Source organism: Lucilia sericata, unplaced genomic scaffold (genome assembly GCF_015586225.1).
Source record: "Lucilia sericata isolate MDLA Ls3-8-SP2 unplaced genomic scaffold, ASM1558622v1 Contig000615F_arrow, whole genome shotgun sequence".
NCBI classification, from domain to species: domain Eukaryota; kingdom Metazoa; phylum Arthropoda; class Insecta; order Diptera; family Calliphoridae; genus Lucilia; species Lucilia sericata.
The window spans coordinates 232780-257165 of record NW_023994621.1 but is presented as its reverse complement, the minus strand read 5'-3'; the positions used below and the strand labels follow the sequence as shown (position 1 = coordinate 257165).

General features: G+C 31.0%; 1 protein-coding gene across 1 annotated transcript; it reads left to right on the top strand.

Annotated features, from left to right (window-relative positions):
* The first annotated feature begins 456 nt into the window (after window positions 1-456).
* Window positions 457-18155, top strand: LOC119606707 (glucose-6-phosphate 1-epimerase). The gene is made up of 6 exons (XM_037960275.1): window positions 457-565; window positions 15249-15307; window positions 15386-15542; window positions 15610-15790; window positions 15847-16155; window positions 17970-18155. Exons 1-6 carry the CDS (start codon window positions 504-506, stop codon window positions 18015-18017), a joined length of 816 nt encoding a protein of 271 aa, XP_037816203.1. The 5' UTR covers window positions 457-503; the 3' UTR covers window positions 18018-18155.
* The last annotated feature ends 6231 nt before the right edge of the window (window positions 18156-24386 follow it).

Below are 24386 nucleotides of genomic sequence, written 5' to 3'. Positions count from 1 at the left end.
AGAATAATCTATAGTCTGGATTATAGAATAATCTATAGTCTGGATTATAGAATAGTCTGGACTATAGAATAGTTATAGTCTGGACTATAGAATAGTCTATAGTCTGGGCTATAGAATAGTCTATAGTCTGGGCTATAGAATAGTCTATAGTCTGGGCTATAGAATAGTCTATAGTCTGGACTATAGAATAGTCTATAGTCTGGACTATAGAATAGTCTTTAGTCTGGACTATAGAATAGTCTGGACTATAGAATAGTCTCTAGTCTGGACTATAGAAAAGTCTTTAGTCTGGACTATAGAATGGTCTTTAGTCCGGACTACTGAAAAGTCTGTAGTCTGGACTTTAGTAAAGTCTATAGTCTGGACTATATTAAAGTCTATAGTCTGGACTATAGTAATGTCTGTAAACTGGACTATAGAATAGTTATGTTATGATCTCATATAAAAACTTAAAGTTTTTAATTAATTTTATTTCACTGTAAAATTAATGTAAAAAAAATTTTATGATTTTAGGTGCAACTGTAGTATCTTGGCGGGTCAACAATCAAGAGCAGTTATTTGTCAGGTAAGTCAAATATAAATCGGTTGGGAATTGTGGTTAATATTATAAGAGATTTTTTAAAATTAAAAGTAGAAAAAATTTTCTGATCTCGAATGATATTTCTCTTTATCAATTTAGAATTGTTTATTCCAATTAATGTTACAAATATTTTCGCAATTGTTATACTTTTAGAAATTCAAATCATTAAATTATTTTAAAGCAAACATTCATTTGCTTACGACCTTTAACTGAAACTTTGCTATTAACAACAAAAACAATGCAAACTGTTTAACGGATAGTTCAAAGTTCATGGAGTAACTTTAATCAGCGAGAAATAGAGCCAGCAGAGTAGCAGTAGTATGTATGCTAACCTAAAAAGTGATTTGAAAAAGTTTTAGTTTTAGTAAAATTTCAAAAAAATCAACTAAAACTCCAACTAGTATATCAAACAACAGTCTACGTTAGCTTAGGTACCGCATTCGATTTAAATTATATACGGGATTCCTCAAGTCCAAGCAGAAAACTAATGAAGCTGCAGTAAAACATTTATACATATACATATGTATGTATGTATTAAACATATGCGAGGGGGTTTTATAAGTCAATACAAAAATATTGAAAGAAAGAAATGTCCGAATTTTTTCTTACATGAGTTTATTTTAGTTTGGAATGTCCTTTGAACACTTCTTGTTAAATTTGTTATTTGGATAAAAATTAGAACCTTTTAATAAAGGTTAAAAACTCAAACAATTGGCCAAAATTCAAATAAAATTAAAAACTATCCATAAAATGGACAAACCAAGAAACAACCAACAAGCGGTTAAATCGTTACAACTTTACGAGTACCTCAATGTACCCAATGTGTGTTACAGTAGGAATGACGACGATGATGATGATGACATTTATCTTAAACCTGGTTAAATGCACACAAATCAGTAGCATTACATTTTCTTTAGTAGAGAGTCAATGCAGCAACAACAAAAAACAACAACAACATTGGTTGTCCTGTGGTGAATCAACAAAAATAATAAATAAAAAAAAAAAATATATATATTGGTTGAATGTTTTCTCCCGATTCCTACTTTTACTCAGCGTGTCATGTGAGAATTGCATTTATATGTATATGCAGGGATGGAAAATGTTGTAGTAACGATATTTCCTAGTTAAGTTATTCTATTTATTTTTAACTTAAAATCAACAAGAAAATAAAGTCTAATATAGCCGATATTAAAAAAGTTTGAAAAGATGACAATTTAAAAATTCTAAAAAGTCGAATAATCGACTTTTCATAACTTGCTAAAAGTCAACTTTCTATTAATAGCAATAAACTGACTTTCGGTTTCAACAATAACCGCTACAACTGAGTACTTCTTATTCCAAAAAAGCCATTGAACTGAGCCAAGTTGAACTATAAACAATATATCTTTTCAAAATGACGAATTTCCATCCCTGATGTAGTACATAAAATATATGTTTGTGTATATGTAATATATGTTTTTATGTTTAGCAATGTGTTGGTGTTATTCTTTAGTTTTTGCTCAATTTCATCCTCATTGTCGCCAACATCAAAACACGATGGTACTATTCGTTTGTATAAGAGTCCAACCGAATTAAGTTTTTTTTGGAAAATTAACTTAACCGATGATTTTAATGTAAATATATATGGAAGTATCTTCAAAATATTGATGCGATTCACAGATAAGCTTTTTACAATAATAACTCGTTTCCGATCCCTGCATTACTTGGGATATTAATGATGTCCTACTGAATACAAATTGGAACAGAAAGGAAGTATTTTTCTCGTACAAAGCGTTGATAAGTCGAATTCTATGGCAACTCAATTTAGCCAGCACCAGATCTGTATAGTTTGTAAGCAACCCAATGTAGGTGGAAGTCAGTTTGGTCCACGCAGTCTGGTTTTATGCAATAAATTCAGTAGCATTAAATATGTATATTTTTTGCAATTTTCATTTCGGATAACTCGTCTCTTACTACAGGTTCCCATATGTCTACTGTAATGGGATTGTACCACCACCAGCCTAATCTGGCAACCCTGAAGTTACTCGCCACAAAAAGCTTTCAAAACGGGCTGCAACTAGGGTTCTATAGTTGAAACGAAAAGTCGACTTTTCGACTTTTTGCATTTAGTTAAAAGTCGACTTTTCGACTTTTTGCATTTAGTTAAAAGTCGACTTTTCGACCTTTCGACTTTTTCCATTTTATGAAAAGTAGATTTTTCGACTTTTCGACCTTTTTCATTTATTTAAAAGTCGACTTTTAGACTTTTCGATTTTTAGTATTTTATAAATGGTCGACTTTTCGACTTTTTCCGACTTTTCGACTTTTTCCGACTTTTCGACTTTTTGATTTTTTACGACTTTTTGACTATTTTCGATTTATTTCGACTTTTTTTCGACTATTTTCGACAATTTTTTTACTTTTTTCGAGTTTTTCCGACTATTTTAGAGTTTTGACCTCTTTTCCACTTTTTTAAAATTTCGACTCTTTTCGACTTTTTTCGACTTTTCGACTTTTTCCGACTTTTTGATTTTTTCGACTTTCTTCGACTTTTTTCGACTTATCCGACTTTTTTCGACTTTCAACTTTTTTCGACTTTTCGACTTTTTTCGACTTTCCGATTTTTTGACTTTTCGACTTTTATTTACAAAGTCGACTTTTCGACTTTTTTCATAGACGATAGTCGAGTTATCGACTTTTTTTGGAACAAAATAGTCGACTTCGACTTGGGGTACTTATAGTATCAGTGGTTTGAACCCAAAATCACGAGAATTAGAGAACTGATATAGTATATTTGAATGTCTCTTGTTGCTGACCGGTTCAACAGATTCACTCGATTGATCTTATATAGAGAATAGAAATCTCTTGCTCCTCAGGAGATTAGTATTGATTTAGTAGGCCCTTCTTCTCGGTGATGTTACCATCTCAACAGAAATCATATAGCTAATATATTATACGTCTCAGCTCCCCCTGTTGGCGAAATTTTGGAGCTCAGTTGGATCCACATCCACACCACTTTGGCAAAAAGAGGTATCCTGATTTATTGTTGGTGTATTTTGGTCAAATATGTTCTAGGTGCTGTTGCCGAATTATCAGAGACTTGGGGGTGTGGCTTGAGGTTTAGAAATGTGTTTGAGTGGATCATTGAAGAATGCGGATGATACGTATCGCTCATGTCAACGTTGACCTTGTTGATATGGCTCGGATGTTATGGCTATACACGGTATAGTGGCGTATCAGGTGCATTAGGTACCCCTCCTTGTCGGGGCATATATTGATTGTTCTCATGGAATTTTCAGTCCCTTAGTTCTTTCCGTTTTAACCCTATTGAGCTTTTCTACGAAAGAGGGAATGTAATGTGTATAAGAGGGAATTTAAATGTGTATAAGTGAAGCCCGCTATGACATTGGGTAAACATTACAAGGAGGAATCAATAGTAGCGGAAAGGTTCCATTAAAAGGTTCTATATAACCGATCATTGATCAATGTCCAGAAAGCGTTTTGAGCAACATCCACGCATTAATTAGGGCAACGAATTGTCTTCGAGGCAACGTTGACCATTTGGATTAGAACATAATTGGTGAGATCCCAAAACGATATCACAATGGGACCTATAATTCGACCCAAACTAAGAGCTTGCTGAAGATAAAATGACTTTAGTCCTCGAATTATACCTGAGAAACAGACAGCGATTTGTGCAACATACAATGTTGATCAGTTGGATTCTGAATATTTGGTGGATCGTTCAAAATCAAACCGATTTTAGATTATTGTAAACCGAATACGGTTGACTATTTGAGTGAGACTTTATAATCGGTGGTTCAGTAGTTTTTTATGAATGGATTTGCGCGCATTTATATTGCTTTCTACATAAATCGATAATTTTTTGTTGTTGACCATACTACGAGTGTTGTGCATTGTTGTTGTTGTAAGTTTTTTTTTTTCGTATGGCTGACAAACTGACTGACGATTTGGCTCGGTGGTTCGTTGGTTGGTTGTATGGTTAGTTAGCTTTCGTTTTTAGTTGTTGGCCCTACATTTACTATATACGGACTCGTGCAATCCTCTGTTTTTTATTCTCTTCTTCTATTTGTTATTTGTTTTTTTTGTCCATTTTTTTTTTTCGTTTGTATTACAATTGAGTTGCTGATGATGATGATGAGTAGAATGCGGCAATGTTGTTGGGTTCTGTGCTTGCTGATGTTGGTCGTTTGGGGGATTTTTTTTCTTTTTGCTGTTATTGTCGTTTTGTTTTTTGTTTAATATCCGTTTTGTTTTTTTGTAGTCGGTGTGGATTGTTGCTTGCTGCTGTTATTATTGTTCCTGTTGTATTGGTGTGTTCTGCTGCCTTTCTGGCGCTTTTTTCTCATAAACTTTTCGTATTTCACGTTTGCAAGCTTTTTTTTGAACTTTAGTTAGTTGGTTGTCGCTTTTTTTTTTTTGTTTTCTTTCTTTCTCTTTTTATGTTGTTGGCAGTTGGTATGGCTCCACATGGTAGAACTTTTTTTAGCTGTTGCATTTTCATTTCGAATTTGCTGTTTTTTTTTTTTTATAACTTTTTCGGCCATTTCAGAGTTTTTTTTTCGCTTAGTTTCCTTTAGTTACTAACGGCAATTTCTGCCCGCCTTTTATGTTGAGGTAAATATGTATGGTTTTTACTGTTTTCTGTTTTATTATGCGTGTGTGTGGTGTATAAATATTTATTTGTGTGTATTCTGTTTGTTGTTTTTTTTGAACTATCAAATCTAGGATCATAAAAACTGGTCATCAAACAAAAAACTTTTACTTGTTTATTTTGTGTTTGTGTGTTCTTTAGAGCAGAGTTTTAAATGGTTTTAATCATTGAATTGCTAAAAAGATCCGTCGATTACCGCTCCAGTATATCAAGACTCTCAGTCTTGAATCAATCTTTTGACTATATTATACCATACACACGGACTTTAATTGAATGTTCCGAGTCGGAATTCCTTCCAAAAGGGAACGATGCAAGAGTTTAAAAATGAACTTTCAGTCTTGAATCAACCTTTTGACTATATTATACCATACACACGGACTTTAATAGAATGTTCCGAGTCGGAATTCCTGCTAAAAGTGAACGATGCAAGAGTTTAGAAATGAACTGTGATGTTGCAATAACAACAGCCTCTTACTTACTATGTATGACCTCAATAACCGCGGAAATATTGGAAGACGGTCGCGATGTCATGCGAATGTCCCTACTACAGACGCCAATAGAAATCTTGGTGAGTTATGTGGGTCTAAACTTAATGACCTACGGAGATATCTCATGGCTAAAAGTAAGATCTATCATACAATGGGTATGATTCTGTTAAATCGGAGGTGTGGTACTGTTAATGTAGCATGGAAAACATGAGTAATCATGGTACAACTAGCTTAGATCTAAAGGAGGAGATATATTACATCTGATCCACAAAAAATACACCTTGGATATTAGCCATCCTATTGTGTGCTCCTTTTTATAGAAAATGTTTAAAAGAAATTTTCATCCAATGTCCTGAAACTCAGTCTCCTAGAAGCAATTTTTTAAAATGTTCTAATCAATGTTCCTCCAGAATTGAATATCCGGTATAAAATCGCCACCAAAGTATTTAGATCTAGTTAAAGGCTTGCCATTGGAAGATTATGTGTTCTTGTTTTTCACTCTCGGCATTAGTCACATTCCGGTCGTCTAACTTGGTGAGTTGTGCTGTCCTGTATGTGTTCCTACCGGGGGTGTACCGCCATCACCTTGGTGTTATTGTATTCCGGTTGCTATAAAGGTGCTACCAGTAACTTTTGTCCGATGCTACAATAAATGGGTGAAGTTATTTGACTTGCGACCAGCTGATGCGCAAGTATAGTTTCGAACGTCGTCTTGTGCCGCTTATAGGAGAGGTCCCTTCTGCAACGTGGTGATTGTGGGTGAAGCCTAAATCGCGGAAATAGAATATTGGTTTAAAGATTGATATTTGCTGAAAGTAATATTTCGGGACTACCAGTAACTTTTGTCTGATGGTACAATAGATGGGTGAAGCTATTTGACTTGCGACCAGCTGGTGCGCAAGTATAGTTTCGAACGTTGTCTTGTGCCGCTTATAGGAGAGGTCCCTTCTGGAACGTGGTGATTGTGGTTAGGCTTCAACCACATTCATCGCGGGAATAGAATATTAGTTTAAAGATTGATATTTGCTGAAAGTAATATTTCGGGATACTGTGAGGTGACTGTTGGAGAGAATTTGTTGATATCAAAAGAATACCAGTCCTGAGATCACCCAACCGCAAACCCGCCATACTATCGAAGTTGTGTGCCGAATGTATCGAATGTAAAGTATCCTATTCATGTGCTATCGATAAAATTCCCTTCTTTGTCAGGGCATGTTCAGGGTTAATTCTGTTAATACCAGACCCATACGTCTGAAGATTGTCGGGCATTAAGCATCCCTACTGCGGTGGTAAGTGATTAGATAGCTCTAGTACCTGAACAAAAGTGGCGGATCTCTTCCATCTTATTGGCGAGGGTTTCGGCTGATATATTACTCGAACAATTGTGAATTTGGTCACTTATCGTTCATGAAAGGTTGACTGTGGAATAGTACCTTTATCGTCGTCAGTGACTGATGATAACAAAATAACGTTATTACCATCGACTGACAACATCTATTGGAATTATCATTTACGAATTCATTCCTTCACTTCCTACTAATATTAACCGAATCAGATGAAAAACAGTTTAGGGTAAAAAACTCTCTACATATACCGATAAAAAGAAACGTATACTTGTTCGTACTTTGTTTAAATATATGTACATATGTATATACGAGGTATGAGTATGAATACGACTTCGTACTTAGTTTGTTCTTTTATAATCATTCAGTTTTTGTTGGATTTAATGATATGTATTTCAAAACTTTTTTTATATATCCATCCACGTTATTAGGGTAGAAAAGTAAGTTTTGCATTCGTTAAGAGAAGATGGTTTTTCCATTTGATATTCTTGTGTTAAAGAAATATCCTTAAAGATAAAGAAATATCCTTAAAGATAAAGAAATTTCTTTGAATTTTTAAATAAGAAGAGTTTTTAAAATGGAACTTTAAATTATATATATAATATCGGCGAAAGTTTACCTTAAAAAGTTGAAAATACTGGATAGTTAGGATCACTTAAATCCTATGAGTTTCCCAAACGAGATGAGAACTATACAAAACTGGACCTTTGGTTTTAGTCGTATGTAAAGTATTTGTAGAGTATAGTGAAATACTTTCTTTATCATTACCAGATATTCGACGAAATTAGATTTAAATATTTTGGGTTATTATTCCAGATTTTACATCCCTCAGGAACACTGTTTACAGAAGGCTAAGGAATTAAGTCCAGAAAACGAAGTTTCTGAACATTAGACGATAATTCCGTTCATAGGTCTCTATACAAAGGTTTGCATGAGTTTCCCAAACGTCATGAGAACTATACAAAACTGGACCTTTGGATTCAGTCAAATGTAGAGCATTTGGAGCGGATAGTGAAATACTCTCTTCATCATTACCAGATATTCGACGAAATTTGATTCAAATATATTTTGGGTTTTTATTCCACAAATTACATCCCTCATGAGCACTGTTTAGAGAAGTCTAAGGAATTAAGTCCAGAAAACGAAGTTTCTGAACATTAGACGATAATTCCGTTCATAGATCTCTATAAGGATTTGCATGAAAAGATGTGACAACGGACCCGTTGGCTTCAGATTTAATGTAAACTTTAGAGCTGAATATACACGGGTTAACGTTATATTCTTTGATCCCTTTGATCCGAATGTTAAGAGTTTTTATGCTCTAAAGCCATTACATATTTCATTTGAATACTTTTGAGTAAAATCATTTGTTCATTTTTCATTTTTGTTCGCCGAAATATTCCCTTTGATCTGGCAAAATTTCCTGCATTAACTGTACCGCCGCCAACTTGTGCATCGTCTAATCAATATTGCTACCAGCTTTTTAAGTAAATATTCCAAAAACAAGCAATCACATCCCACTATTTAAGATCATACGACACATTTACCATTTATTAAAGAAAAAAAAACTTATTTTTCTTTCAAAATAAATACTTTTTCGCATATTTGTCATTTGGAATTCTCAGCTTGTTGCAGTTGCTTTTTTTTTGCTCTTCCATATTTCTGTGAGAATCTCCAACATATGCGGATGAATTCCCTTCAATTATTGGCGCAGTTTTCGTCGTTTTTTTATATTATTTTTTGTTGTTATTGTTCTTGTTTTTGTCGTGCTTCATTCTTTGAGATTTCGTTAGTTTTTGTGTATTTGTTGTTGCAGAATAACAAACAACAACAATGTTGCTAAACATGCATACTTCGGACCCAAAAATCAACCATCCATCCATCTACATACTATCTATGCATGATTTGGACACTCGAAAATGTAATGTTGTAGAAAAATAAGTTGCACTTATGACACTTAAAATGAAAGGCTGACTATAGACTAGACTATAGACCAGACTATGGGCTAGACTATAGACTAAACTAGACTATAGACTAGACTATAGACTAGACTTAGCTAGACTAGACTATAGACTAGCCTATAGACTAGAACTATAGACTAGACTATAGACTAGACTAGACTAAACTATAGACTAGACTATAGACTAGACATAGACTAAACTATAAGACTAGAGACTATAGACTATAAGACTAGACTAGACTAGACTATAGACTAACGATAGACTAGACTATAGACTAGACTATAGACTAGACTATAGACTAGACTATAGACTAGACTATAGACTAGGCTATAGACTAGACTATAGACTAGACTATAGACTAGACTATAGACTAGACTATAGACTAGACTATAGACTAGACTATAGACTAGACTATAGACTAGACTATAGACTAGACTATAGACTAGACTATAGACTAGACTATAGACTAGACTATAGACTAGACTATAGACTAGACTAGACTATAGACTAGACTATAGACTAGACTATAGACTAGACTATAGACTAGACTATAGACTAGACTAGACTAGACTATAGACTAGACTATAGACTAGACTATAGACTAGACTATAGACTAGACTATAGACTAGACTATAGACTAGACTATAGACTAGACTAGACTAGACTATAGACTTGACTATAGACTAGACTATAGACTAGACTATGGACTAGACTATAGACTAGACTATAGACTAGACTATAGACTAGACTATAGACTAGACTATAGACTAGACTATAGACTAGACTATAGACTAGAGTATAGACTAGACTATAGACTAGACTATAGACTAGACTATAGACTAGACTATAGACTAGACTATAGACTAGACTATAGACTAGACTATAGACTAGACTATAGACTAGACTATAGACTAGACTATAGACTAGACTATAGACTAGACTATAGACTAGACTATAGACTAGACTATAGACTAGACTATAGACTAGACTATAGACTAGACTATAGACTAGACTATAGACTAGACTATAGACTAGACTATAGACTAGACTATAGACTAGACTATAGACTAGACTATAGACTAGACTATAGACTAGACTATAGACTAGACTATAGACTAGACTATAGACTAGACTAGACTATAGACTAGACTATAGACTAGACTAGACTATAGACTAGACTATAGACTAGACTATAGACTAGACTATAGACTAGACTATAGACTAGACTATAGACTAGACTATAGACTAGACTAGACTATAGACTAGACTATAGACTAGACTATAGACTAGACTATAGACTAGACTATAGACTAGACTATAGACTAGACTATAGACTAGACTATAGACTAGACTATAGACTAGACTATAGACTAGACTATAGACTAGACTATAGACTAGACTATAGATTAGACTATAGACTAGACTATAGACTAGACTATAGACTAGACTATAGACTAGACTATAGACTAGACTATAGACTAGACTATAGACTAGACTATAGACTAGACTATAGACTAGACTATAGACTAGACTATAGACTAGACTATAGACTAGACTATAGACTAGACTATAGACTAGACTATAGACTAGACTATAGACTAGACTATAGACTAGACTAGACTATAGACTAGACTATAGACTAGACTAGACTAGACTATAGACTAGACTATAGACTAGACTAGACTAGACTATAGACTAGACTATAGACTAGACTATAGACTAGACTATAGACTAGACTATAGACTAGACTATAGACTAGACTATAGACTATAGACTAGACTATAGACTAGACTATAGACTAGACTATAGACTAGACTATAGACTAGACTATAGACTAGACTATAGACTAGACTATAGACTAGACTATATACTAGACTATAGACTAGACTATAGACTAGACTATAGACTAGACTATAGACTAGACTATAGACTAGACTATAGACTAGACTATAGACTAGACTATAGACTAGACTATAGACTAGACTATAGACTAGACTATAGACTAGACTATAGACTAGACTATAGACTAGACTATAGACTAGACTATACACTATAGACTAGACTATAGACTAGACTATAGACTAGACTATAGACTAGACTATAGACTAGACTATAGACTAGACTATAGACTAGACTATAGACTAGACTATAGACTAGACTATAGACTAGACTAGACTATAGACTAGACTATAGACTAGACTAGACTATAGACTAGACTATAGACTAGACTATAGACTAGACTATAGACTAGACTATAGACTAGACTAGACTATAGACTAGACTAGACTATAGACTAGACTATAGACTAGACTATAGACTAGACTATAGACTAGACTGTAGACTAGACTATAGAGTAGACTATAGACTAGACTATAGACTAGACTATAGACTAGACTATAGACTAGACTATAGACTAGACTGTAGACTAGACTAGACTATAGACTAGACTATAGACTAGACTATAGATTAGACTATAGATTAGACTATAGACTAGACTATAGACTAGACTATAGACTAGACTATAGACTAGACTATAGACTAGACTATAGACTAGACTATAGACTAGACTATAGACTAGACTATAGACTAGACTATAGACTAGACTATAGACTAGACTATAGACTAGACTAGACTATAGACTAGACTATAGACTAGACTAGACTATAGACTAGACTATAGACTAGACTATAGACTAGACTATAGACTAGACTATAGACTAGACTATAGACTAGACTATAGACTAGACTATAGACTAGACTATAGACTAGACTATAGACTAGACTATAGACTAGACTATAGACTAGACTATAGACTAGACTATAGACTAGACTATAGACTAGACTATAGACTAGACTATAGACTAGACTATAGACTAGACTATGACTAGACTATAGACTAGACTATAAGACTAGACTATAGATTAGAGAAGGATCTAAACTGAATTATGATCTTTGAAAAACTTTCAGAAAATTTATATAGAATGACAGGGCAGTGATACTTGTCTTGACGCTCTACAGTGTTAAAAAACAGAATAGACACCAACCGATAATGTTTTGGGGTCAATGATATTGTATAAAATCTTCTGGATTCTTGAAGCAAAATACTATGGAAACCCCTGGTAGATATTTTTAAAAAATATAAACTGGTATTTTTAAAAAATATATAAGGTCTTGATAAGTCGTTGATGTACTGAGAGTAAAATAGACTTTTGACACCGTTTTCGCACTTTTAAAATTCAGGTTATACTTGGGTCTCATTATTATTTCCGGTACCTGAACCTCACTCTCTCGAAATACTACAAACTTTTGATACTTGCTAATTCGTTGAAGGAACTTATTCGAAGGATACTTGCTACTTTATAGTTAGATTCAGTTCTTGGGTGTCAACGATACATTAGTGGGTCTAGTCTGTTGTTGGACTGGAGGTCATGGATTCGATTCCCACCAGATAATCTGGTAAAGGAACTCAGAGCAGGCCCTGATTTTACATATGTATATCATTCTTTCAAACTAACTAACTACTAGATTCAGTTCTTCAGCCATCATTCGCTTGCATATACATAGTTCCAATTCAACTTCCTTAACTGATCATTTTCTTTGAGGGTCTCTCCTCCATTCGACTGTGTATTCCTGCAACGTGTTCCGTATGTGTTTAGTCGTCTCTTTGTAGTAGATGATGATGATTTTGATGAAAGAAAATAAAAAGTTTTACTTCATTTAAACTTCAAAAGCGAATTACGTAAAGAAAAGAACACAAAAAAAAAAACACGAGCATCAAGACAAAAAACCCAGACAATTTTTTTGAAGTTAATATTACTTGTACGTACGTACTACATTCAAACGAGAGTATTTAATATTTTTTTGTTAAAAAATATACGAAATTTCTTAATGTCTGGAATAGTTTTTCACAACACGTTATGTGTGAATGCATTGGATTTGTGAATGTTTAAATGTTTGTTATGTTATTCCTATTGAAGAATCATATTTATATAGATATATACAAGATTCTTAAGTTGTTTTTTAACTAGAGATTTTAAACCATAAAAATAAATATTTGTTGTTTTTGTTGTTAAAGTGGCTATGATTTTTGTTTGTTACTAGAATTTTTTGAACAAAACATATTCATTTGAAATGGTTCTTTTACTTTGAACACGCCATAGATACTTAGGTACTGTGAATGGAATAGAAAATAACATTTTGTCAGGAAATTATATTTATAGCTAATATGAAAATAGTAGTATAGAAAGATTTTTCAAATATTGATTGTTATACTGTGCTTCGCTACCCTCATCGTAATGGAATAAAATAAATATTATTGTAAATGTATATATATCTGCAATATCAAAAAGTCCCCTTTTTAAATTTATGTTTATATATTCAATATTTTAGAAAAATCAAAAAGTACCAATGAAGTACGAAAAAGTACCAAAAGACCTCTTTTATTTAATTTCATGTTCCTAAGTTCAATATTATAGAAAATTCAAAAAGTACCAATTGAAGAACGAAAAATTATCAAAGGGTCCCCTTTTATAGATTCTCATTAACTCCGGGCTCCACATGGTTAATTTCATGTTATAAAAAACACAAAAAGTACCTTTTGAAGAACGAAAAAGTACCAAAAACATGCTTATTTTCAACATGCTTATTTTCATGTTTCTAGGTTCAATATTATAGAAAATTCAAAAAGTACCTTTTGAAGAACGAAAAAGTACCAAAAAGTCCCCTCTTATATATTCTCATTTACTCCAGGCTCTACATGTTTAAGTTCATGTTTCTAGGTTCAATATTATAGAAAATTCAAAAAGTACCTTTTGAAGAACGAAAAAGTACCAAAAAGTCCCCTTTTATAGGTTCTCAATCCGGGCTCTACATTCATAATTTAATGTTTCTAGGTTCAACATTATAGAAAATTTATAAAGTACCTTTTGAAGAACGAAAAGGTGCCAAAAAGTTCCCTTTTATAGATTATCATTTACTTCTAGGTTCAATTTAATAGAAAACCTAAAAAGGTACCAGTCAAATTACGATAAAGTACCAATAAGTCCCCTTTTATAGATTCTAATTTACTCCAGGCTCTACATGATTAATTTCATGTTTCTAAGTTAAATTTTATAGAAAACTCAAAAAGTACCAGTCGAAGGACGAAAAAGTACGAAAAAGTCCCCTTTTATAGATTCTCATTTACTCCGGGCTCTACATGCTTAATTTAATGTTTCTAGGGTTAATTTTAAAGAAAACTCAAAAAAGTACCTGTGTAGAACGAAAAAGTAGCGAAAAGTCCCTTTATTATTAATTTCATGTTTCTATTTCAATATCATAGAAAACTCAAAAGGTACCAGTTGGAGAATGAAAAAGTACCAAAAAAATATCCCATTAGGTATTTAGTGTTTATAAGTTTAAAAATTTTATCTAAATTGGATCATTGTGTTTGAATAAAATCAAATTTCCCGTTTTTACCCCTTTTGGTACTTTTTTTCTCCCCATTAGCGAAATAAAAATTCTATTCCAAAAAGTTGCAACATCGTAGTGGGAGCCCGTTATTATGTATTCATATGTATAAGTTAATAAACCAAAAACAATGTTTTATGAAAAAAGTACCAAAAATAGGTTCAATTTTAACCCCTTAAACGAACGAATATCCAAAAAGTACTAAATTTATATTTTTTCGTTAAGTTATTTTTTGAACGTTCACTGGTTTAAAAGATACATGGGGTGCGAAGAAAGTACCAAAATACAGTTTTTACCCGTTTATTCCCTAAAGGGGCCGAATTTGAAAAAAGTACCAGACACCTGTCCAATAATTTTTTAAATGAACGACGATATGCTTTAAACTGTTTTTGTATCTTGTCTAGTTTAGGAGATATGAGGTTACCGAATTTACCCGTTTTTACCCTTTTTTACCCCCTAAACATTCGAATTTCCAAAAATCCCGTCTTAGTGGATCTGTTTGGTGGAAGACCAACCTCCTGTCCAAATTTCAGCTCTTTAGCTTTAACCGTTTAGGCGTGCGATGATGAATCAGTCAGTGAATCAGTCAGTCAGTCAGTAACGTTAGAATTTTATATATATAGAAGATAGATAGATGTCATTAGAATTGACTAGATAGACCACAGGCTAGACAATAGCCTATAGACTAGACTATAAATAGTCTAAACCAAAGACAAGCATATAGACTATTATATTATAATAGTAAACTTAATAAATTTTTTCCATTTACTTACAGCAAATTGGCCTCTTTTGATGGGAAAAAGGCAATACGTGGCGGCATACCATTCGTCTTCCGTAAGTCTCAAATTAAGCAATTTTCTGTTGAGTTCATTTTCATTATAACTATTCGTCTTTTTAAACTCCTCCCAATAGCTCAATTCGGTCCATGGTCATTTGGTGCTCAACATGGTTTTGCACGCATAACGCGATGGAACTTAGAGAGACCACCGGAACGGCTGCATAATGGTGATGTAGAGGCTATATTTTCTTTAATGGACAATGAATTCACTAGATCTATGTGGAATTATCAGTAAGAAGTTTAACAATTTAGAAAACAAAATTTTAATATTAGTTCTAAAATTATAATTTATTTATAGATTTCGCATCACATATCGTTTGATATTGCGTGAAAAGGAATTACATTTTCATATAGGTGTCTATAATCCTAGTAAAGACTTAGCGCTTACATTTAATCTATTATTGCATACGTATTTAAAAGTTCCTGATGTTAGACGTTGTCAAATAACTGGACTGCATGGTTGTACCTTTATGGATAAGGTTTGTGGTCCTAAAAATCAAATGTTTTTCTTCAATTCTAATAAAGTTGTTCTTAGACTCGCGATGGTGCTTTGTATCAAGAGGGCCGTGAAGTTGTGACGGTAAATGAGTGGACCGATCGCATTTACCAGCATACGCCTCAAGAACACATTATAACGAATGTTGTGTCGGGCCGCAAAATGCGTATACACAAGTATAATTTCCCCGATACCGTTATTTGGAATCCTTGGATTGATAAGGCCCGTGAAATAGGGGATTTCGGTGATGATGAATTTCCGAATATGTTGTGTGTGGAGGCGGGACATGTCTCATCGCCGGTTATATTACTGCCCGGAACTGCTTTTGAAGCCAGTCAAATATTGCAGGTAAGATAGATATCGATAGATAGAGATAGATAGATAGATAGATAGATAGATAGATAGATAGATAGATGATAGATAGATAGATAGATAGATAGATAGATAGATAGATAGATAGATAGATAGATAGATAGATAGAGATAGATAGATAGATAGATAGATAGATAGATAGATAGAGATAGATAGATAGATAGATAGATAGATAGATAGATAGATAGATAGATAGATAGATAGATAGATAGATAGATAGATAGAGATAGATAGATAGATAGATAGAGATAGATAGATAGATAGATAGATAGATAGATAGATAGATAGATAGATAGATAGATAGATAGATAGATAGATAGATAGATAGATAGATAGATAGATAGATATAGATAGATAGATAGATAGATAGATAGATAGATAGATAGATAGATAGATAGATAGATAGATAGATAGATAGATAGATAGGATAGATAGATAGATAGATAGATAGATAGATAGATAGATAGATAGATAGATAGATAGATAGATAGATAGATAGATAGATAGATAGATAGATAGATAGATAGATAGATAGATAGATAGATAGATAGATAGATAGATAGATAGATAGATAGATAGATAGATAGATAGATAGATAGATAGATAGATAGATAGATAGATAGATAGATAGATAGATAGATAGATAGATAGATAGATGATAGATAGATAGATAGATAGATAGATAGATAGATAGATAGATAGATAGATAGATAGATAGATAGATAGATAGATAGATAGATAGATAGATAGATAGATAGAGTAGATAGATAGATAGATAGATAGATAGATAGATAGATAGATAGATAGATAGATAGATAGATAGATAGATAGATAGATAGATAGATAGATAGATAGATAGATAGATAGATAGATAGATAGATAGATAGATAGATAGATAGATAGATAGATAGATAGATAGATAGATAGATAGATAGATAGATAGATAGATAGATAGATAGATAGATAGATAGATAGATAGATAGATAGATAGATAGATAGATAGATAGTAGATAGAATAGATAGATAGCATAGATAGATAGATAGATAGATAGATAGATTAGATAGATTAGATAGATAGATAGATAGATAGATAGATAGATAGATAGAGATTAGATTGACTATAGATAGATAAGATAGATAGATAAGATAGATTAATAGATAGAAGATAGATAGATAGATAGATAGATAGATTGTAGATAGATAGATAGATAGATAGATAGATAGATTAGATAGATAGATAGAATAGATAATAGATAGATAGATAGATAGATAGATAGAATAGATAGATCGATAGATAGTAGATAGAAGATAGATAGATAAGAGATAGATGGTAGATAGATTAGATAGATAAGATAGATAGATTAGATAGATAGATAGATAGATAGATAGATAGATAGATAGATAGGTAGGTTAGATAGATAGATGATAGATAGATAGATAGATAGATAGATGAGATAGATAGATAGATAGATAGATAGATAGATAGATAGATAGATAGATAGATAGGTAGATAGATAGATAATAGATAGATAGATAGATAGATAGATAGATAGATAGATAGATAGATAGATAGATAGGTAGATAGATAGATAGATAGATAGATAGATAGATAGATAGATAGATAGATAGATAGATAGATAGATAGATAGATAGATAGATAGATAGATAGATAGATAGACTGTTTCAAAATGTCTCCTTTAATTATTTTCTCCGATTCACGTTTCTTTCAACATTTCAACTTTAATTATAAATATGTACATTAATTTTGATTCCTTTTAACTTTTTTATAGATCATCATTGAGGGTAACGTCAGCCGAAAGACTAAACGGAATCGCTAGCGTTTAAAGAATCGGAACCCAATGAGGTAAACCGATTCTTAAAACAAATAAAGCGAACTATTACAAAACAATAATAAAACTCAAATCTACAATAAAACAAATAAAGAAAACTCAAATGTGACGACACAAAATACTATATAAACAAACAAAAATATACACATGTATACGAATTTTTCTCTTAAGTAACAGGCGCACATCAATACCCATCAATAAACCATAAGAAAAATTAACATTAATTTAAAAAAGAAAAATAACATTAAAAAAAACGTTATGATTTTGGTGTAAAAGGGCAAAGATTTACTAGAACAGACCCTAATTAATGCTTAAAAACGAACAAATAATTATAAATTTACACTGATTAGCAGACGTTTTAACAATTCCATTAAACTATTAATTCAATTTTACACACATTGCCATTTTATTTTATATAAATTAATTCAAATACAATATTTAAAATAGAATTTGTCTTAAACTCAACAAAAACAATAAACAACGATAGAGATCTATACAATAGTTTTTTTTTTATTTTATATTTTATTTTTTTTTTTATAAAACTGATATGAATTATTAATTATTGTATGTATTTTATATTAATAAATATTAAATAATAAAAACAATATCCAAGATATTGAAAATTTATTATTTAAATTAAAGAAAAAACTAAAGCATTTCTTTAAAAATCTTGACAATGTTTAATAGAATATAAAAAAATCTTAGTTCTGTTATAAGTAGTTACTTTTATAGAAATGATTTCAGAGCAGAGTTGTTTAAGAAAAGATATTACTGATAAAAGGGGGTGCAGAAGCCACTTTTCGCATTTCCAATTTAAAGTTAAAACTTAGAGAGAGATGGTGTGCTAATGATAAATTAAATAAACTGGATTATTTGGCTTTCTAGTTAGTCTCTATTGATAAATGAACCCCAGTGGCTAATGGTCCCCCTTTGTTTAATGATCGTTTCAAAGGACAATACTTGGTTTTTTTAAATGCTAATATTTTTCTATTGCTTTACATTAATGTTTATTGAAAATAATGCTTTTTTTATAATAAAATAATTATAAATAAATTTTTCTTTAAATTCTATTTTACAAAATTTGTCTTCATTTCTCTCTCTCTCTCAAAAAAAAAGGAAAAGGTTGTGGTTTTCTACAAACAAAAAACTTTGTATTTTTTTAATTTTCTTAAAAAAAGAAACAATTATTATATTTACATAATTTTAAGTGAGAATTTATAATCAAATCCTTGGTGCAGTTTTAAAGCAAAATATATATATATTAAAAAATAACTTTAAATTTATAATTAATACAAATTTAAACTCAAACTATAATAATAACTTTTTTTTAAGATATTCACAAATTTGTTTTTTTATTAGTTTATAACATAAAATTATATGTTTAATAAATAAAGTAATAATAATAATTATTATTAAGCTTAAATAATTTAAATATTTAAAAGTAACTATATACAACAAAAATTTATTATAATTATTTAAAAACTAAAACAAACATGTAATTTTATGATTTTTTTTAAATATATAAATAAAATTGTGAATATTTTTTAAATAAAATTTCTTCCAATTTTCTATAAATTATTAAAAAACAAAAACTATAAATATGTATTTAAATGCAATTGTTAGAAATTTACAATATTTTGTGATAGTTTTTTTTATAAAATTTAAAAAATATGTTATTTCTTAAAATTAAATTTGAAATTCATTAAGCTAAAGGAAATTTTTTAAAATAATAGCTTTTTCCCAATTTAAACAAATTAGCAATTTACTAGTGTCCTTTATTGCATTGAAATCCAGTTAACATTTTAGTTTTAACAGTAATGTCATGTAAAATGAATCATTCACAATAAACTGATGACATGACATTAGGTTTCATTAAGATTAGGCAGCATAATTTGCAACTCCAATCGCAGACTGCTGTTTACTTTCATCAAGATTAAATAGAACGACATAACTAAGAGACAGAGTGATAGGGAATAAGTCTAAGGTCTTACCGACTCGACCTATTGGTATTTGTTAGCTTTGAGTATACTTTTCTAAAGGATTAAGCTGCGTTTAAGTTCAGAATTTGAATAAATGAATCTATGCTCTAGTTTGGAGTTGAAAACGATAATTTGTTTTAAAATGAAACCTTCTTAACGTGTTCTTAGAAAGCGTTATAGACTCGATACTTGTTTGGTGGTACGGTTCTAAAGTCAATCTTTTAATCAATGGTTTTTGTTAGAATTTATAATCCTTGTAGCTGGTTCTTGATATTTACCATTGTTTTCTGTTAGAACCGGCTATAGAACTAAAATTCTAGGTAGATTTTAAATGGAAATTCCGATTACATTCGAATACCAGAGTTGGAGTGCTTTTCCTATATTTAAGATCATTACACATAAAAGTATGCTGAATCAGAACCTAAACCACCTGATTTAGTAACTCGAAAGCGCACTTGTATTCTAAAATTAGGGATATAGACACCATTCACCACCCTCCATAGACTTGAATCCATCTGTATGGATGATGAGCGTATTATTTTCTATACAGTATATTTTTTGTCAGGGAGAAGAGTAGAAGAGTCACAATTGAGAAGTATATAATTGTTGTTTTCTAAATCGTGTCATCAATACGGTGTTTTATGTGAATAGTAACAATATTTTGTCACAACTAATGAATCCCAAGTTTATTGAACCCATAATATTTTGACCTAGTCTATTTACTATTCAATGATCCAAACTATTGACTAGTCCATTGTTAGTTCTATTGTGTAGTGTATTGATTAATCTATGGACTATTCTCTTAACTAGTCTATAGTTTATGGATATAAACGTTGGACTAGTCTATCCACTAGTTAATAGACTTTTGACTAGTATATGAACTACCCTATTAGACTAGGCTATGTATATATAGTCTACTAACTAGTCTTTGGACTCATCCATAGATTTGTTTGTGGTGTAGTACAGGGTTTAATCCCTAATGATTTGTCTATCAGCTATTCTGTTAACTTCTCTATGGACTAGTCTATTAACTAGATTATGGACTAGTCTAAGGACTAGATTATGGACTAGTATAAGGACTAGACTATATACTAGTATATGGGTAAATCTATGAACTGTTCTATGGAGTAGTTCAGGGACTAGTCTATTGACTGGTATATCAACTAATCTATTAATTTGTCTATGGACTAGTCTATTGACAATACTATGAACTACATTATAGACTTGTCTATGGACCAGTATTTGAACTATACCATGGACTAGATTGTTGACTCTTCTATGTACTAAACTATTTTAGGTTTAGTCTATGTAGTAGCTCAGGGACTAGTGTATTGACTTATCTATGGACTGACTAATCTGTTAACTTGCCTGTGGACCGGTCTACGGACTATTCTATGAACTAGTTTATTGGCTAGTCTACAGACTAGAGTTTGGACTAGTCTATTGAACAGTCTATGGACTAATCTATGGATTTGTCTGTGGATTAGTCTATTAACACATCTTAATAGATAAAGAATGCGTTAATTCGGCCCTTGGATTTTAAAATCCTTGGAAGTTATCTATGGACTAATCTGTTAACTTGCCTATGGACCGGTCTATGGACTATTCAATGAACTAGTTTATTGGCGAGTCTACAGACTAGAGTTTGAACTAGTCTATTGAACAGTCTATGGACTAGTCTATTGATACATCTCTTTGGATTAAGAATGCGTTAATATGGCCCCTGATTTTAAAATCGTTTAGCACAATAGTATTTTGCAAATCTGTAAAAAAAAAATCCTTTAGTATTAATGTTTACTTTTCTGAAATTATTTTTTTAAATATATTTCTTAAATATCACAAATTATTTTCTTAAATACTATTAATAATATAGTTTTTAATTAAGTTTTTAACTTCCAAAAAGCTTAAAATAAAAATCAAGTATACGATTTATATATAAAATAATCAAATTTGTACGTAAAACTAAAATAAACAATTCAAATAAATTATGTAATTTTAATTAATAACAAATTGAAAATAATTAGTTTTTGAAGCAAATTAAAAAGCAGATAAATAATTAATATTAATAATTTAATTAAAATATAATGACATAAACAAACATACAAAAATGTTTTGAAAATATAAAAAAAAAAAAAAATAATAAATTATATACAATAAACTACAAACAATTTATGCAAAAAAAAAAAGTATATAATAAAAGAAATAACAAATTATTATAAATATTTAGGCTTTTCACAGTTTATATGTAAGAAGTTGTAAAACAAATTATATTTTGTTAGATTGAAAGTGTTTTAAGCAGAAATCTCTTTCGAAATTTAATTCTTTATAGATTTCTTTTGGTTGGGACCCTCAATTATTTGACAACTTTGACAAATGCTTTTGATATACATACAACTTTTTTTTTGTTGTTTAAAGCTTAAACTGTGAAAACCGAAAATTGTTAATACATAATTAAATCAATTGAATGTTAATTAATTTTGTTTAAATCTGATCATAATAATTGAAATATAAATACAATAGTAATAAATATAACAATATATTAATGACATTGTCGTATATATATAAAAATCAAATTATATTATTTTAATAACTATTGTAAATTGTCTACTTGTATAACAATAATAAAAATAATAATAACAATAAATAATTTCAATAAAAATTTATAATATAAACATTTAAATATAAGATTTAAAATAAACGCTATAATTTTATTTAATAAATGATACATACATACCTATATATGTAGGTCTATAATGAATCGAAAAGCTATATACTTATAATTAACTTTTTAATAAGATTCGAAAATAGATTTTTCGATAGACTAGTCAATATACTAGACTAGCAAAATATATTAGATCACAGACTACACAATAGACTAGTTCACAGACTTGTCAATATACTAATCAATAGACTAGTCCTTAGACGAGTCAATAGATTAGTCAATACACGACTCAATAAGCCATTCAGTAGACTAGTCAATCGTCTAGCCAACAGACTAAGTCACAGACTAGTCAATAGACTAGTTAATAGACAGGTCAATAGACTTGTTAATAGATACACGACTCAATAAGCCATTCAGTAGACTAGTCAATCGTCTAGCCAACAGACTAAGTCACAGACTAGTCAATAGACTAGTTAATAAACAGGTCAATAGACTAGTTAATAGACTAGTCAAGTGATTACTCAATATACTACTGAATAGACTAGACAATAATCCAGTCAATAGACTACTCAATCAACTAGACAATAATCTAGTCAACAGATTACTCAAAAGACTAGTAGATAACCTATTCAATTGACAAGTCAATTCACTAGTTAATAAACTAGTCAATAGATAATTCAATAGATTAGTCAATCGACTAGGTCATAGACTTCTCAGTTGACTAGTCAATAGACTAGACAAAATACTAGTAAATATACTAATCAATAGACTAGTCCCTAGACGAGTCAATAGATTAATCAATACACGACTCAATAAGCCATTCAGTAGACTAGTCAATCATCTAGCCAATAGACTAAGTCACAGACTAGTCAATAGACTAGTTAATAGACAGGGCAATAGACTAGTTAATAGACTAGTCAAGTGATTACTCAATATACTACTGAATAGACTAGACAATAGATTAGTCAATAGACTACTCAATCAACTAGACAATAATCTAGTCAATAGATTACTTAAAAGACTAGTATATAATCTAATAAATTGACAAGTCAATTCACTAGTTAATAAACTAGTCAATAGACTCGTCAATAGATTAGTCAATCGACTAGGTCATAGACTTCTCAGTAGACTAGTCAATAGACTAGACAAAATAATAGTCAATAGACTAGTTAAAAGACCAGTCATTAGACTCGTCAAAAGTTTGGTTCATAGAGTAGTTAATAGACTAGTCAATCGTTTAGTCTATTAATAGACTACATCATAGACTGGGTCACAGACTAGTCAATGGATTAGTCAAACTACAAATCAATATAATAATCTATAGACCCATCAATAGACTTTTCAAAAAATTGGTATGACTGTTCAATAGACTAGGTCACAGACTAGTCAATAGACCGGTCAATAGACTCGTCAATAGACTAGTCAATATACTACTCAGTAGAACAGTTAATGAACTAGTCAATGGCTTTGCCAATTAATAGTCTATAGACCAGTCACTAGACTCGTCAAAAGACTGGTATGACTGTTCAATAGCCTAGGTCACAGAATAGTCAATGGGGAAGACAATCGAATAGTGAATAGACTAGTCAAAAAACTAGTGAAAAGACTACTCAATAGACTAAACAATAGACCAGTCAATGTATTAGTCAGTACATGAGCCAATAGACTACTCAATAGACCACTCAGTACACTAGTCAATAGACCAGTGAATCGACT

Bases quoted from the DNA above. Each gene is read 5' to 3' on its own strand.
- LOC119606707 (XM_037960275.1), top strand. From the start codon at position 504: ATGATTTTAGGTGCAACTGTAGTATCTTGGCGGGTCAACAATCAAGAG. The intron at 15,308-15,385 runs GTAAGTCTCAAA...TCCTCCCAATAG, and splicing joins CGGCATACCATTCGTCTTCC to CTCAATTCGGTCCATGGTCA. The intron at 16,156-17,969 runs GTAAGATAGATA...ACTTTTTTATAG, and splicing joins AAGCCAGTCAAATATTGCAG to ATCATCATTGAGGGTAACGT.